At 37.4% G+C, this 16,279-nt stretch overlaps 1 protein-coding gene across 1 annotated transcript in view; it reads left to right on the plus strand.

The window, feature by feature from the left end:
* CSMD3 (CUB and Sushi multiple domains 3) overlaps positions 1-16,279 on the plus strand; it is a 1,455,553-nt gene that overhangs the window by 1,305,683 nt on the left and 133,591 nt on the right. The window contains exons 55-57 of the mRNA XM_089664334.1: positions 2,937-3,110; positions 10,375-10,560; positions 13,790-13,963. Coding sequence (XP_089520460.1) covers positions 2,937-3,110; positions 10,375-10,560; positions 13,790-13,963 — 534 coding nt within the window. The remainder of the gene's footprint in view (positions 1-2,936; positions 3,111-10,374; positions 10,561-13,789; positions 13,964-16,279) is intronic.

Genomic DNA, 16,279 nt, shown 5'->3' on the forward strand with positions numbered 1-16,279 from the left:
GCAAACTGCTCAGACTGAAAGAGAGTGACTGAGTTTTCTTAGCCAATCACACTTCAATGTAAAGCATATGTGACAGCAGAAGAATGCAGAGTAAGGAGAGGGATTAGTTCATCCGTGTGTGCTACAAATCTTTAGACGGGGATATGTTCTGAACCACCCTGATGATGCACTGTTGATGCAGTGGAGACCCAGAATTTGGCTGTGCTATCCAACAGGGATATGTGGATCACAAAGCTGGCAATATAAAAATTATGAATTCACTCAGGAGAGTTCACTGAGTTGCCGGCTTATCGATTTAGAATGTGCTATTGTATACTAGGGATGGAACTTCCCAGCCTGAGTGAAAGTCTCCAGCCAACAAAGTCTGAGTAAGAAGTTGAGCTTGGGTTTGCTATTTCTCTCTATAAAAATGACAAACTCTTTAGCAAGTAGCATTGTTACTTGTAGCTAGATTTAACCACTTGCCCTCCAGAGGATTTACCCCCCTCCCTGACCAGGCCATTTTTTGTGACACGGTGCTGAGTTACTTTAACTGACAATTGCTTGGTCTTGCAATGCTGCTCCCAAAATGAAATTTATGTCCTTTTTTCCCACAAATGGAGCTTTCTTACGGTGGTATTTATTCACCTCTGCCTTTTTTCAATTTTTGCGCTATAAACAAAAAAGTCTTACAATTGTTGGTATGAAACATACCCAGTAAAAAAATTTTAAAAATCAAATTTTGTCATAAATTTGAGCCAAAATGTATTCTACTACATGTCTTTGCTAGCAGTAGTTCTGCTATAGGGCAGTCGGGAAGTGGTTAATTTTAAATTGCTATGTTAATTTATAACCCAAACTACAGGACTTGTATACATATGTAATTTACTTAATTTTATCTTGTATGTCTAGTTTAATCCTGCTATAGATGATAAAGAAATCTGTTGCAATTGAAAATGAAAGATATTGTTTTAAAACTCAGTTCCTGGCCCACTTTACAAACTTTAGGATTCATTTATAAAGAATTTCTTATTGTTATCCACTGTGCACAGCTTACAATAATAGTTCATCACAGTGCCCCATGACCTCATGGTTTGAAGTTCATTGACAGGTTTTGGTGTCTTCTAATAGCAAATTAAGTTCTTGTACTGTTTGTGAACAACTGACCATGATGCATATACAGTATGAGCTGGTGGGCCATCCCATTAAAAAAACATGGGCATTAATAAAAATTTAAAGCCTAATTCTAGGTTTTATTGAACTTGCAATAGTTCTTTTGGACCAAATGGGTCAAAACAAGCTATTTACTTCACTGACTGGTGTGCTTGCTGTCAGCACTGTATAAACTGGATGTAGCATCGGCTACATACAATATACAGCACTGTGTTCCAGTAACGGTACAGGGACTTCCTCTCAGGGGCAGACTGACAACTCATGGGGCCCCCGGGCAATAGGGGATCATGGGGCCCCTGTGTCCTTGCCCAAACTCAAAAAAGCCTATGAAAAAGGTACCAGGGGCATCTCATGGGGCCCCCTACTGACCCCGGGCCCTCGGACAGTGCTCGAGTTTCCAAATGGTCAGTCCGCCCCTACTCCCTGTCCCATTCCTGGAACAAAGTCAAGCTGGGCTTAGGGTTACTTAGCCATTAAGAGGAAGCTTTGTATGTTCTGAATGAATACAAGGCTTCCTCTTATTGACTGAGGTGGAGAGCGATGTCATCTGCCTGCCCCTCTACTTATGCCAATCAGAGGGATCCCTGTTTCATTCAGAAATTACAAAGTTTCCTCTGAATGACTGTGCACCGCTCAGTCCAATTCAATTTTTTTTCAAGGATAAGGATGGGAAGTCTCTGTTCCACTGACAGGACATAGAACTCTATACTGTATGTAGCTGTTCAATCAAACCTGAAGTTAGACTTTACCATCTCTCCTTTGCCTTTTACAACTACACTAGCCTCCTTCCTTTGGAGAAGGATTTCCACAAATGTTTGAAGTGTCTGTGAATTTGTGCCCATTCAGTTTTGAGTTCAGGTACTAATGATGGACATGAATCATCATTCCAATGTATCCCAAAAGTGTTTAATAAGAGACAGGGTTCTTTGCAGGCCACTTGTAGAGTTCCTCTACACAAAACTCATCAAACTATGTCTTTATGGAGCCGACTTTGCTCACGGGGCACATTCATATTGGAGCAGTAAAGGGCCTTCCTCATCTGATGTGCCACAAGATTGGAATTACTGTACATTAGCCTAGAACAGGCATGTCAACCTCTAACCTAACCCTCTGTGGTCCACAGTAGTTTATCATAACCACCAGATATTCTCCAATTTATATTACACTTCCTTACACAATTTTGCAGCAAACTACTTCAAGAAATGTTTGCAAAGTTTTAATTGCTGTTTGTGTCCTGCTGAGAAAATTTACCCTCTGCTTGCCTTGGTGACCATCATCAATAAGACAGAATGTAAGGGCAAATAAAACAAATTTTGACCTGCAGTAGGTGAGGAAAAATAAGTAAGGAAAATATTTCTTCCATTAGGGACACCTGTTCCTGAGACAACTTTCTAAGAATTCCTTTTCCTCTAATTTCCTGTTACAGAACAGGAAGTGAAAGGAAATCTCTCCATCTACCCTTTTATACTCTTAAAAAAAAGTTGTTAGCTTTACATACACTTTAACAATACCCTTCACACAAAAAAACCTAGACCCAGGAATTTAGAGTGATATCCTCATTCTCTTTATTTCAGTTGGGCTTTAATGCATCCAGTTAAATGATTTCCATTTGTATGATTATTTCACAGTTGTATTACTTATGTTGCCTGCTCTTCTGCTTTTTTTGCTTCAATTCAGCTTTATTTGCAATCTCACATTGCTAGTTTTATGCCAGAATTACTTGTACTTTTTATGAATGGCTAACAAATGTGTTTTGTTTCTCGATCTTTATTTCTCCCTGGCAGCTGTTAGCTGTGGTCACCCTGGCAGTCCAATTTATGGACGAACAAGTGGCAATGGCTTTAATTACAATGACATTGTAACATTCTCTTGCAACATGGGATATGTCATGCAAGGTCCAACTCGTGCACAGTGCCAAGCCAACCGGCAATGGAGTCATCCTCCTCCTATTTGTAAAGGTAAGAAAGACATGAAATACCCGTGATTTTGTTTCCTAATAAAGGACACTTGTTAACTATTTATATAGCTCTTTTTAAATATGTATCTTGAAAGCTTGTTAGAAGTTGATTTTTTTTAGATGTATAGCTTCTGGCCAACATTACATTGAAATTTGATGTTTTAATAAATTCACCTCTAGTTTGATCATATACATTGTGAGGATATAAGGCTGAATATAGTTCTTAATAGCCACAAAGGATATAAATACACTTTGCGTGCGACAAATACCTTTGTAAACGCAGTTATTAACTTTTAAAGAAGTAGTGACATCATTACTGTTCTTTACATAGCCTGTACAGAGAGAAGAGCTGTGGAAGGGATTCAACAGGACTACCCACTACTGTCTGTCTGCCAAAAGCTAGGTGGTGGCAAGACCAGTCACCCTGCACAAGAGCGCAGTGACTGGTCTTTAATACAGGAAGTTTCTGCACATAGTTTCACACTAGATTACTGTACAGACCAGGTAGAAATACACAAATTGCTCCAAGATTCAAGTAAGAATACACATTACTCTCATATTTAGACAATGGCGTTGATTTACTAAAACTGAAATGTCTGTTGCAGGTAAGCATAGAAACCAGTCAGCTCCCAGTTTTTCTTTTGTCAAAGCTTTACTGAACAATCTGAAGTTAGAAGCTGTTTAGCTACCATGCACAGCTGCACCAGATTTTGCACTCGTCAGTTTTAGTAAATCAACCTAAATATAAATAGTTGAATAGAGTTTAACTTTAACTATCTTTACTGTAGACCCTTACCTGCTTATCTTCTTCAGGTAGTAGAGCAGGCCTTTTCAGCCCCAGAAACTGACTTCTTAGGATAAAATATATGTAAACCACAAAAAATGGTAAACTTTCAAAATCTGAAGCTTTCAATAAAACAATAGCTACTGTGAAATTTAGCTTAAAATAGAGAGTTTCACAAGAATTAAGTTCACTTAGAAAAATGTGTTTTAGGGCTTTTTGCCCACTTTTATTGATCTAATATCAGAGTAACCCAGTTATCTGCCCACAAGTTGGGTTGTTTAACACAGCAAATAGCATAATTGCGTTACAGCCTCCAGACACTGTGTCAGACAACTCTGTTGTTTCCTCTTTTAGACAGAGCTACCTCAGTCTCAGCCCCTCTACTGAACTTGTTCCATTGTGGACATGGATCTGTTGTCTGCCTACATAATGTATAGGCTGCTACGCGCTTAGTTCAATCTTACTGGTTTGTTTAAGTGGGGACTACACAAACTTCAACTATCGGTCTTAGATGTTAGTTTGGCTTGGTAGCCTGCCTGTGTAGGCCAGACAGATCTTTGACATGTGTTCCTCATGTGTTGGGCTTCAAGCTGTTCTCGTATCACATAGATGTGATGACCAACTAGTGAATATTATTTTTTTTGCAGCAACACTAAGCTTTCTCCAATTTCATTCCTGTTAAGGGACTCTCTTCCCTCTGAAACAAGCCATATCTCCATCTTTCCACAGTAATAGACCTTGTGCAGGAACTTCCTGTTATGGGGTGACAATGCTGTATTCCTATCACCTAGTTGTTCTGTGTTGCCACCCTTTCACATGCTCTACCAATGCAGACTACAAGCTGTATGCTGTTGCACATTGCACAGTCTTGTTCCACATTCGTCACAATCACAAACCCAGTCCAAGTAATGATATGCAACAGTGGAAGGAATCCAATCATATTAGACAGAAAGTGGCTGCCAATAGGCTTCAGAAGAATTCAATTTTTTATGATGCACAGTACTTTAGCAAAGGAAATGCCATTTATTTGAAGTTTACATTTACTTTAAAGATGATCTTCAGTCGTTTAAAAAAAAAACAGTCAGCAGCTATAAATACCTTTTCAGGGATCCAGTACTGTCCTCAGTCTTCAGATCCTCAACACCGCCATGTTGACTGTGGGAAGTTGGCTGTGATTTCCTGTGGCTTTACAGCCAGCTACCAGCTGAGCATGCATGAGGCTTGTGCCTTGTGAATGCTCCCACAGCTTCCTAGGACCTGTGACATGTCCTATGAGGTTGTGGGCAGAGGGAAAGAAACTTCCACTGGGATCATCTAGGTGATTCCAGCAGGAGTGGGAGAGGGTACCTGACAAGACTAGGTAACCACACCACCCTCCAAAAAAAAAGGTCCAAAATTGGAGCGGGCGGAGGAGGAGCATCAGTGGAACTTCCCCTTAAGGGTGAAGTTCCACTTTAACTCAATAACTAAAAAACTTTTGTGAATCATGATGATACTTTGTTTGAAATCTTATGACAGCATTTGGCTGTATGACAATCTTGTAAGCCGGATGATTGAAATCCCAGGACATTTTATACTGCAACCATCGTTGCAAGAAAGAGAAATTTTAATTTTATGACAGTTTTATCAACTCAAGGCAAACTAATACACAAATGATCATTTCAAGTAACATTCATTAACAAGCTGGTTGTATAGAAACTATATGTACTGTGTATGCTATGTCAACTTTAAAGCAAAAGAAGATTTTCCTTTATTGAACCTTCTTGACAGTCTAATCAGTCGAACGTTTTTATAATACTTTCACCCTTTATTCAACAAAATGTTTATATCTTTCATGAGTGTATTTCCCTGAACTCCAATGAAAAAAATATCAATCAGTATTCTATAAATCTCAAAAGCAATTAAGAAAAAAAGAAGAGAGCAGGGTTCTCAGATAACCTTGTGAATGTATCTGTCTGAAGCTGAAGCTAGCAATAAATTTTGATCAAGATATGGAAATGAAGTTACTCCTGGAATGAACTGATATACATTTGAAAATGGTCTTTGCCAGTTTTATGATCCTTACTTACATAATCCTAGTACTTTTTTTGACCCTGGGTGATATCAGCGGTGCTAGAATTCACATATCCAATCTATTCTTAAAGTGGATTCCAGCTTTTTTGACTGAAAAAAGGGGGGGCTAGAACCCCTGTCAGGTTTTTTTCTGCTGTCTTTGTCACTGTTGGGGAGGATTTCCTTTTCTTCCTCTACCTGTGACAAATCAAAAGAAGTCCCTCCAATAGGACCACAAAAGGCCTCAATAAATAAATTTTAGCAGAGTGGGCAAGGTTGAAAAACTGTCTTTGCTCTTGATGTTGTCATTTCCCCTTACTTCCTCTCCAAGCTCTGTGGTCATTGGGACAAAAAATGAAGACACTTTGGGGGCACAAATAGCAATCAAAGTAATATACAATTGTAACCCTTCCACACACATATTCAAAGCCAAAAAACAGAAAAACATTAAATCAAATCTAAAATATGCAAATAAAAATACAGCACTACTGTGCTAATAGGAGAGCGCAGAGTGACAGAGACTTGAGCTCATCAGTCTGCTGCTTCTCCTTTCACTGTCCAGTCACAGGCTAGAGGAGGGGCAAGACCTGTAAGTGTTACTTAACAGCAAAAGTGAAAAATCAGGTCTTGTGCCCTGCCAGACAGGGTTGTGCTGTGTGGCAAAACTGTGTAAATCTAAGCACTTGATGAACAGAAACTCAAAACCTTTGGTGGTTAAAAAAAAACTCCATTACAAAGTTTTATCTGTGTATTTGTGTGGAGTTTATTTTACATGCTAGATTATTTTATTAACTTTTTTTAATTTTTTAACAATAAAACCCATACTGGAATGAATTAATAGATGTGGCACTTTCGTTCTTCCAATACCCTGAAACATTTCTTGGGACTTTATGAGATACCCTAGTTGACAGAGAGCTGCCTCAAAACTTTAGAAGTGGTTCTCCTTATCTTTGTTCAATCAAGGGGTCTAGCACTCATTCAATACATACCTACTTGCTGCATCCCTGATACAGTATATCCGATAAACCTCTATAAGGGTCTGTTCACACATGTGCTGCAGGAAACCAACAGACCATGTGAGTTCCCCAAATCATGTTCCAAATGCGCTGGGTGTGCAATCTGCTGTGGGTGTCAATAGATTCTTAACGACACCCCAAACGCAAATCACAAATGCAGTGTGTTTGCCTGCACCAGATTGCATGGTATCATGCAGTCCACTTGCAAACATTTCAGTGTGATCCAGAGCGATTTCAGTCCATTCAATTCCTGTGTGATTCCAATGTGAATTGGCACTCAATATGGCCAGTTGAACATACTACAGAGGAAATGTGTTTTGCTAACTGAATTTTGTTAAATTCTTCTTTGTCTATTGAAACCATCTTCAACATTATTACTTTCATGGCTTAGCCGAGAAATATACTTGTTTTATTTTGGAGTTCTGCAATACTACAGCATGATTTGAATAGTTCTCAGGTCAGGCATAACGGTCATATTGGAACTGAAAGAAAAACAAAAATGTAATTGGTTTATGATTTTTGCATTCATGACATGATAATTCCAAAGCAGCATTGGAGGCACCAGTGCTACTGTATTGTTAACCATGCAGGTTCATTGTTTTAATGAATTAGAACAAAATAAAAATAATATTTTGGATCTGTAGCAGCACCAAAGCACACGTGCCCGCTGCTGGTCATTTGCTTGATGCAATTTTCTCAATTTTCTTCATCTGCATGATTCATCTGCCAATTTAGCATTATTGGGAAGTATATAGGGGATGGATGTCAGCCATCAAGAATCATGAACTAGTTCCTTCCCTCATCCTCATTTCTCCTAGATTTAGCTTATACATTACTTTAAAGGCTTGGGCATTTTGTGGCCCTTTATGCCAGCACTCCACCTTCCCAGCTACAAAGCCTACCATCATTAACCACTTCCAGTCCGGACACTTTTACCCCCTTCCTGTCTAGGCCAGTTTTCAGCTTTCAGTGCTATCACACTTTGAATGACAATTGCAAGCTCATGCAACACTGTACCCATATGAATTTTTTAGCATTTTGTTTTTAGACAGATAAAGCTTTATTTTAGTGGTATTCATTCACCACTGGGATTTTTATTTTTTTTGCTATGTAAATTAAAAAGTCCAAAAATTTTGAAAAAAAGTGTTTTTCTTATACAATTTTGAAAATAAATAATATTTCATCATAAATGTTAGCCAAAATTTATTCCGTTATATTTTTAGTAAAAAAAAAAATCCCAAATTAGTTTATAACCAAAAGTTATAATTTTTAAACATTTTTTTTACATTTTATTTATATATTATTTTTTATTTATTTATTTTTTTTACATACTGTCACCCTAGCAGTACAGTGTCACCATGGTGTCACTGTACTACTTGTGAGGGATGATGAAGATTTTTTTTTTTTTACACTGATTGCTTTTACACCCATAAAGGATGTAAAAACAATCATTTCTCCTTCTCTCTAGCTGCCTTCTTGCAGCCATTGAGAACTACTGAGTGAGCTGTGATTGGTCACAGCTTGTCACATGGTACAAGGCTGTTGTGAATAGCCTTGTACCATGTGACCTCTGTGATCATTCACAGATTTCACACGTAGTAAGCAATGATGTCACAAGTGACATCTTGCTTACTACTCTGCATGTGATCACTGATTGGCCAATCAGTGATCACATGATCAGGACCTCGTACAGAGGTCCCGTCCGACTATCGGTGTTCCACTCTGTCCGGAGGACACAGCGGGCACTGGATCGTGATGCTGCGCGCTCCCAGGGAGTGCGCACAAGCAGGGTGCGGGGAGGCCATTTATAAATGGCCACCCGACCCTGCACCTCCCGTCCGGCCGTTTATATACAACGGCCAGACGGGAGGTGGTTAAGGTAAGGCTGAATTTGAAGATCACATAAAGATTAGATGCATTATTCAAATAAATATATTAGATGTGTTTACTCTTAAAAGATAACTAAACCCAAGAAAAAAATGGGATTGCAGCTTATCGGTCCTTAGATGTGGTGACTGCTTTAGTTTTCTTTTTTCATAAAGTACAGAAAATACATGTTGATCTTCATAGAAATACAGTATCCTTGTCACTTTTTGTAAGCTGAACTGAAAACATGAACAATCTTCCTTCTGTAAACTACAAATTTCCCCACTCCCCAATGTAACTGAGAAGAACAAAGGCAGACAGGTTTTAAAGCCAGCTTGACGGAAAGAGGAGTTAGCATATCTAGGGACAGAAAATGTGTTATATTCAGATTTACCAGGTGAAAATAAAGCTACCACATCTAGATACTGGTTAGCTGCAATATAATAACATTTTTGTTTTTGGATTTAGATAAGCTTTAAAAGTATTCCTCTAGGCTTTCAGCAAAAGAAATTTTCTATTCTGAGCTTTGCCATTTTATCTTTCACAGTTTGTGGGTGACAAAATGAAAGAGATAACACCTGTTTCCTCCTGGTTGTGTTTGTTACTTTAGACTGACACATTAAGAAGTAAAAATACAAGAAATGGGGTATATTTTTTTAAATGTATCCTGAATTTTGAGCGATTGCTTGATAGTGAGATGGTCAAGCAAAACCAACAAAAAATGATCTGCTTATATGAATTGAGTGCTTGCATGTGTACATGGGTGATGGACTGACTGAATAACTGAATTGCGTGATCACAATGAAAAAAAACTATTTCTGTTTGAAGGTGGGTGAAATGTGAAGCTTAGTGAAATGTATGTTAAAGTGAAATGAAAGTATACTTTCACTGAGCATATGTTTTGTGTTAGTATTGCAATGTTATCTTAATAGTAATTTTTTTATATGACTTTCACATTTTATAAGCTCTATCCTCCTTTTTTGCCATTTGATCCACAGATTTTTGGATAAGACACTGCAGGCAGAGTAGATTAGATACTAAAATGACTGTCAAACCCTTTGAGGACCAAGGGACGTATTTGTCCCATGTTTTTAATTGCGTGTATCATCTGATTAAGAACTTAAAACTCTTTTTTTTTTGGTTTGAGTCAAAATATTAGTTCTTATCAACAAACAACAAATGGATCTAGCTTTTTGCCAATTATTTCATGAAATGGCTTAGTTACAGCAAGTGTACGAACTTTAAAAACAAAAAAATTGATTCTTTTGGCGTTCCAAAATCTTACGGTCCTCAAAGGGTTAGCAAATGTTTTGATAACATATCTGCCGCACTTGGAGGATATTGTTTACAGTGATTCTGCTGACTCATAGGTTTACATTGTAAGATGGAACAGAGTAAAGCACCATTTATAGTCTAAAGCCGATTATAAATGGATCAAAATTTGGCCAGTCACTGCTGAGCCAACTTAATTTGATCCATGTATGGGCTATCTGGCTGAAAACAAGTTGATCTACATTTACAAATCTAAATTGCATTTTATTTCCTAGTGGTCAACTGTACTGATCCTGGAATCCCAGAGAACTCTATCCGGGAAAGTAAAATAGAGCATGGTAACTTCACCTACGGAACAGTGGTGTTCTATGACTGCAGTCCAGGATACTATCTATTTGGATCTTCTGTCCTTGTTTGTCAGCCAAATGGACAATGGGACAAATCACTGCCAGAATGCATCAGTAAGTTTATTTTTTTATTATTATTATTATACAGGATTTATATAGCTCCAACAGTTTGCTCAGCACTTTACAATATAACGGGAGACAATACAGCAACAATACAGTTCCATACAAGAGGGATAGGAGGGCCCTGCTCCTTGGAGCTTACAATCTAAGAGGTCACCTTATTACTCATCCTCTAGGCAAAATGTGCAGTTATCTTTGCAGGAGGAAGAGTTCAGCTTTAAAGTGAACCTGATGCCTACTTCTACATTCACACCATACCTGAACCTGCTCCTTGGAGATTACAAGCTAAGAGGGAGGGGCTAGTGGTACAAAAGGTAATAACTGTGGTGGATGGACTGGGAAGAGGAATAGAAGATTCCATTGCTAGCTGAGGACAGGATAGGCTACCCTGAAGAGATAGGTTTTCAGAGATCGCCTAAAAGTGAGCAGAGCAGGTGATAGTCTTATAAATTGGTTTAGATATCCATAGGATGGGGAAGCTCTGGAGAAGTAATTATTAAATAATGTATATTTTCAAAACACTATAAAACTTTTTTTTAGGTTTCTAAAGGTAGAGCTGTCTACATATTATTATATGGCCTACTATCAATTATAAACTATGCAAGTTTGGACTCTCAAGCAGATACCTGCAGTATAAGGGACTGTGTTGATGGGCTTTTGTTTGCATTGGATGGGATTTCCATTCCCATACAAGTCTATAGAAAAACTCTGTTGAAGTAGGTCAACTTCAGGTGAGAAGGAGATCAAGCAAAGGCACCCATCAATGAGTTCTGAAGAAGTGTCTAGTATTGACATCAAACTGATGCTATTGACTGAAGCCCAACACTAGCAGATATATGTCCAAATAACTATCAGTGCCTACCCTACTGCCAGGATTGTAAAAAATAATTAGTGCATGGTCATCATTTAAATATACATTTCCAATAAACTAAAATATGAGTCATAGAAGTGCACATGGGCTTCATGTCTTGAACATGTTTGTCATTCTGGCACTGCTGGTGTATCTGAAACCAACCTATTAACATGGAATTATGTCAAGTCTAATTTGGTGATCGAGATTCATAAATCATAAAGGTGGTTAGACAGAATTACAAATCTTTTACCAAAGAGGACAGTTCAGATATGTGTATTTTAACTTTGATTTTTGTTTGTTTGCTGAGGCATAAGTTTTAAAATGTTTTGTAAAGACATGACCCATATTTACTCCCACATTTCCCTCTCCCTTTCTGTAGTGTGTTCCAACATTAATTTTTCTTTAACCTTGTTCTTGTAATGAGAAACAGCTTTTATTACGTCATATGCCATCATCTCCAAGCTTGTAAAATTCCGGCAGAGACAGCTTCTAGGAGCTCAGCTCCTATTGATGTAGACATGCCCCCAGAACTGCATCTCATAAGAGTCCTTTCTTTGAAAACATATGTGCGCATGTAGACTTTTGGAATGGAAGACAACATTGCTATAAAATAAATCAATTTATGAATGTGGAGTGGAACACAGAGGGGTAGGAATATGTAAAGTTCTGCAGTGCAGCAGGCAGGGTTGATAATACTTAGGATGCTTAGGATTTCACTGCATTAGAGGCATAATCAGGTTGTTACTGGCTCCCTGGAGTTCTGAAAGATTAACAGGTTTTGCTTGTATTTTCAAAATTTGTAAAGGGCTAAAACATGGGGAAATTGTGAATATATTGCAAATTTGTACATTTATTTATTTATTTTTTGCCTTTACATACATTTTAAGCTTTAAGGTGAACCAAACCAAATGTATTCATCATTCCTAAATTGCATTGGCAGTTACTTGTGTGATTTCACTTGCTACCAGAATATAATGCAGTCTTACTGATGAAACATGTTGCTAAGTTAAATTCACTGGGGTTAAGCCCAATCCTTTGTAACAGGATTTTGGATTTTCTGGCTGATAGGCATCAGAAGGTAAATTCTGGAAGTTTCTATTCATCAAAGCTGTCCCTTAGTATAGGGGTGCCACAGGGATGTGTACGAAGCCCCTTTTGTATAATTTATATACTTTAGATTTTTTCTTCAGCTTCAAGGTGAACTCTTTTTTAAAATGTGCAGCTGACATCACATTAGATGGGAGAATATGGGATGGTGTAGTGGCTGCATAGCAGCAGGATACAGGAAACCTAGTGGGTTGGTGCAAAGACAATAATTTAGAGCTAAATGAAGATAAGACAAAGGAAATAATTTTGTAGATTTTAGGGAAAATAGAGAAATTAGTTATGAGCCAGTAGTGATTGATGGGGTGGAGGTTGAAAGGGTACAGCAGTTCTTTTTCTTGGCAACAAAAGTTAGGGAGGATCTATCATTGACATGGAAAAAATGTCCTGTTTGGTGGGTAAGGTTCATCAGAGATTGTACTTTTTGAAGAAGCTGTGGAGGGCAGGTTTTTTTCTGAGCGGGTTCTCCTCAGCTTCTATAAAGCTGCCATTGAGAGTGTGTTGACTTATCACATATCTCTGTGGCAAGGGATGTACATGGCCAATTAAAGAAATGCCTTACAGAGAGTACTACAAACAGCACAGAGGATCATTAAAGGGGCTTCTTTAAAGAGCATTAAAGACCTGGGGGAAGAAAGGTGCCTTTGGAGAACTTTTAATATCTTAAAGGATAGCTCCTATCTTTGGAATGCCTTCTTTACAGTTATACATTCTGGCAGGCAATTTAAGACTATTTCCTCTCATACCACCTGGCTGCAAATCAGCTTCTTTCTCTGGTCTATACAATTTTTGACTGATAGTAGCTTTTTAGGGTTAGAGTAAAATACAGTATGCATTTATTATGTGATGTATGTATTGTTTTCATGACAATAGTGTTTTATGTGAGGTGTGTGATATCTTTTGTTGTGAGGGGGCTTCATGTGCATTTCATTTTATGATTTTTATGGTAAAATGATAACACATTTTTCTTTTTCTGATATAATATACTCAATATATCATCTCTTTGTTATATAATAAACTAGAAAGTGTTGGCTTACTATTCTGTAAAATAAAACTCTTTCACACACACTGCTTTGTCTTTAGAAATCGGTAGAATCAACACAACATAGGTATGTTCACCATGACATGTTGAATAACCTCATGTCTCTTACAAAGTGCACCAATGATAAATTCTCAAGTTTCCAATAAATAAAGTAAATAGTCAGTTCCATGGAGGTGTTTCAACATGCCACAGAGTAGAATTAAACTTGTCATTTCTCTTCTCAGTGATTGACTGTGGTCATCCTGGAGTTCCTCCAAATGCAATTATTTCTGGGGAAAAGTTTACATTTGGATCTACTGTCCATTATTCCTGCACTGGAAGGAGAACGTTAATAGGGCATTCTACAAGGACCTGTCAGTTAAATGGGCAATGGAGTGGATCGTTACCTCACTGTTCAGGTAAACACACTTAAGAGAATATATAAATATCTATCTATCTCTCTCTCTCTCTCTCTCTCTCTCTATATATATATATAATATAAAACATCTAAAAAGTGTACTATATAACAGGACACCATATTATAATTACACAGAGCCTTCTTTTAATATTACCTTACTGGCTTTTCTGACATGCCTAAAAGCAAGATGTCTTGATACAGCATCATCTTCTTCTGCTAATGTAAATGAAAAACAAATCTTACGTTTACTGTATATAAAGTGGCTTACATACTAAATGATTGTCCGGTTTTCCTCGATTGTTCACAGCACGTTGAACCCGAGAATGGTACTAAAATTCTCAAACAACAATGGCTTTTTTTGTTTTGATATAGGAACATTGTAGCATTAATTAGGAAGTAATATAATGTATGCGTTACCCTGTAGCCACATCTTTTAGCACCATATGTTCAATGTGTTGTGGATTCTTTGTTCTGACTCCAGTACATTTACTAAAATTTCTTTTGAATGGCTCATTATTTATTTATTTATTTCAGGTACTTATATAGCGCTGTCAATTTACACAGCGCTTTACATATATATTATGCATTCACATCAGTCCCTAACCCTCAAGGGGTGTACAATCTAAGGTCCCTAGCTTACATTCATACATACACATACTAGACCAATTTAAACAGGATCCAATTAGCCTACCAGCATGTCTTTGGAGTGTGGAAGGAAACCGGAGTACCCGGAGGAAACCCACGCAGGCACAGGGAGAACATGCAAACTCCAGGCAGGTGGTGCCATGGTTGGGATTTGAACCAACAACTCTAGTACTGCCAGGCGGAAGTGCTAACCATTTAGCCACTGTGCTGCTCATTATGATATGCATACGATATATGTTTGTGTTTACAAAACGTATTTTCATGGCTGCATGTTCTTCTGGATCGTAATTTGATTCCGATCATGAGCAGTCTTTCTCATTCAATTTTTCTTTTCCAAAAAAAGACCAAACAAAGTACACATTACATGAAATTTGTAACTTCTGCTCACTAACAAGATACATTTTGTAGTTTGTCCTTTCGGAAATTTTAGTTTAGAAGATGTTGAAAGAAAGCTGTTGAAAGCTGTTGAAGCTGTGGGAAAATCAAACAAGCACTCCAAATACAGAAATTGCTGTTAAAAATTTTTAGTGTCCCTAGAAGTTATATAAGATCGGTAAAACCTGGTAGCTAAAAAATAAATGCATTTGATGTTTTTTGGAACTTTCCTCTGAAAGTTAATCATTTACTAGTGCCTCTGCATCCCTAATGCTAAACAAAGTCAGATTTGATTTTTTTACTTAATGAGAATGTAGAATGGTGCTGATTATATTTCTCTTATTTACTGTTGTAAAGCATAAATATAAATACATATTTTGCACAGTCTTCTCTGTAACCATCAGATGATCCTCTAGCCTCATTCTCTGATATTTAGCCATTTTAGTTTTCAGCTTTGCTGAAAGAAGCCCATCATTTAAATAATTCATCAGAAAAGTGACTTATTGCTAAATCAGAGATTTCAGTCAGGCAAAGGGAGCTGCAAAGCAAGCTTTCTTTGCTGTGCTCTCTCTGGGACTTATTTATATTGAATGTTTATTTGTAAAACAAAGGTTGAAGAGTTAATTAAAAAGCAACATAAAACAATAGTTTATAAATTCAAAAAAGCTAACAAAGAAAAACATTGTTAGTTTCCTTTTAAAGACTTTTGTTTTACATCCAAACTGATTTTCTTTCCTAAAAGGAGCCAATGTTTATTCAAAACTCAGAAGAATCTTAAGACACTGCATTTCCCATTATTTTCTCTAGAGCACTGGAACTGATAGCAAGGAGATCCTTTTTCTTAGCAGTCCCAATTTCCACTTCCATCAATTTCCCACCTAGAACTCTCCTTTGAGGAAGTTGCCTGTCTCAGTACTAAGGAAGTAGATAAGTGTGTGCAAGTGTATATAACTGAGCCAAAGAGGAATGTGATTTTCTCTATAAAAGTGGAGTTTTACTTTAAGAGATACATGAAAGCTGACTGTTGTTCACACCATTTACAATAGCACGTATTCCACACAGATTAAAATTTAAGTGCTATGAATGGCAAAGAGGACATTATAAGAAAATGGACACCAGCTAATGATTTTAGTGCCAAGAATTTCATTTAAACTTCATTTGCGGTTTGGTGATTCAGCATGCTCTGTCCTCTATGTCATTGTTGTTAGAAGTTCATTTTTGAGAACTATACTCTCTAACCGCTTAGGAGGCTGTGACCACTTTTACTGATAATAATACAGTCATTTGTGGAAATGAC

The sequence above is a fragment of the Staurois parvus genome, unplaced genomic scaffold (genome assembly GCF_062004578.1).
Source record: "Staurois parvus isolate SC_StPar_1 unplaced genomic scaffold, SC_StPar_1.0 ptg000047l, whole genome shotgun sequence".
In the NCBI taxonomy this organism is placed as follows: domain Eukaryota; kingdom Metazoa; phylum Chordata; class Amphibia; order Anura; family Ranidae; genus Staurois; species Staurois parvus.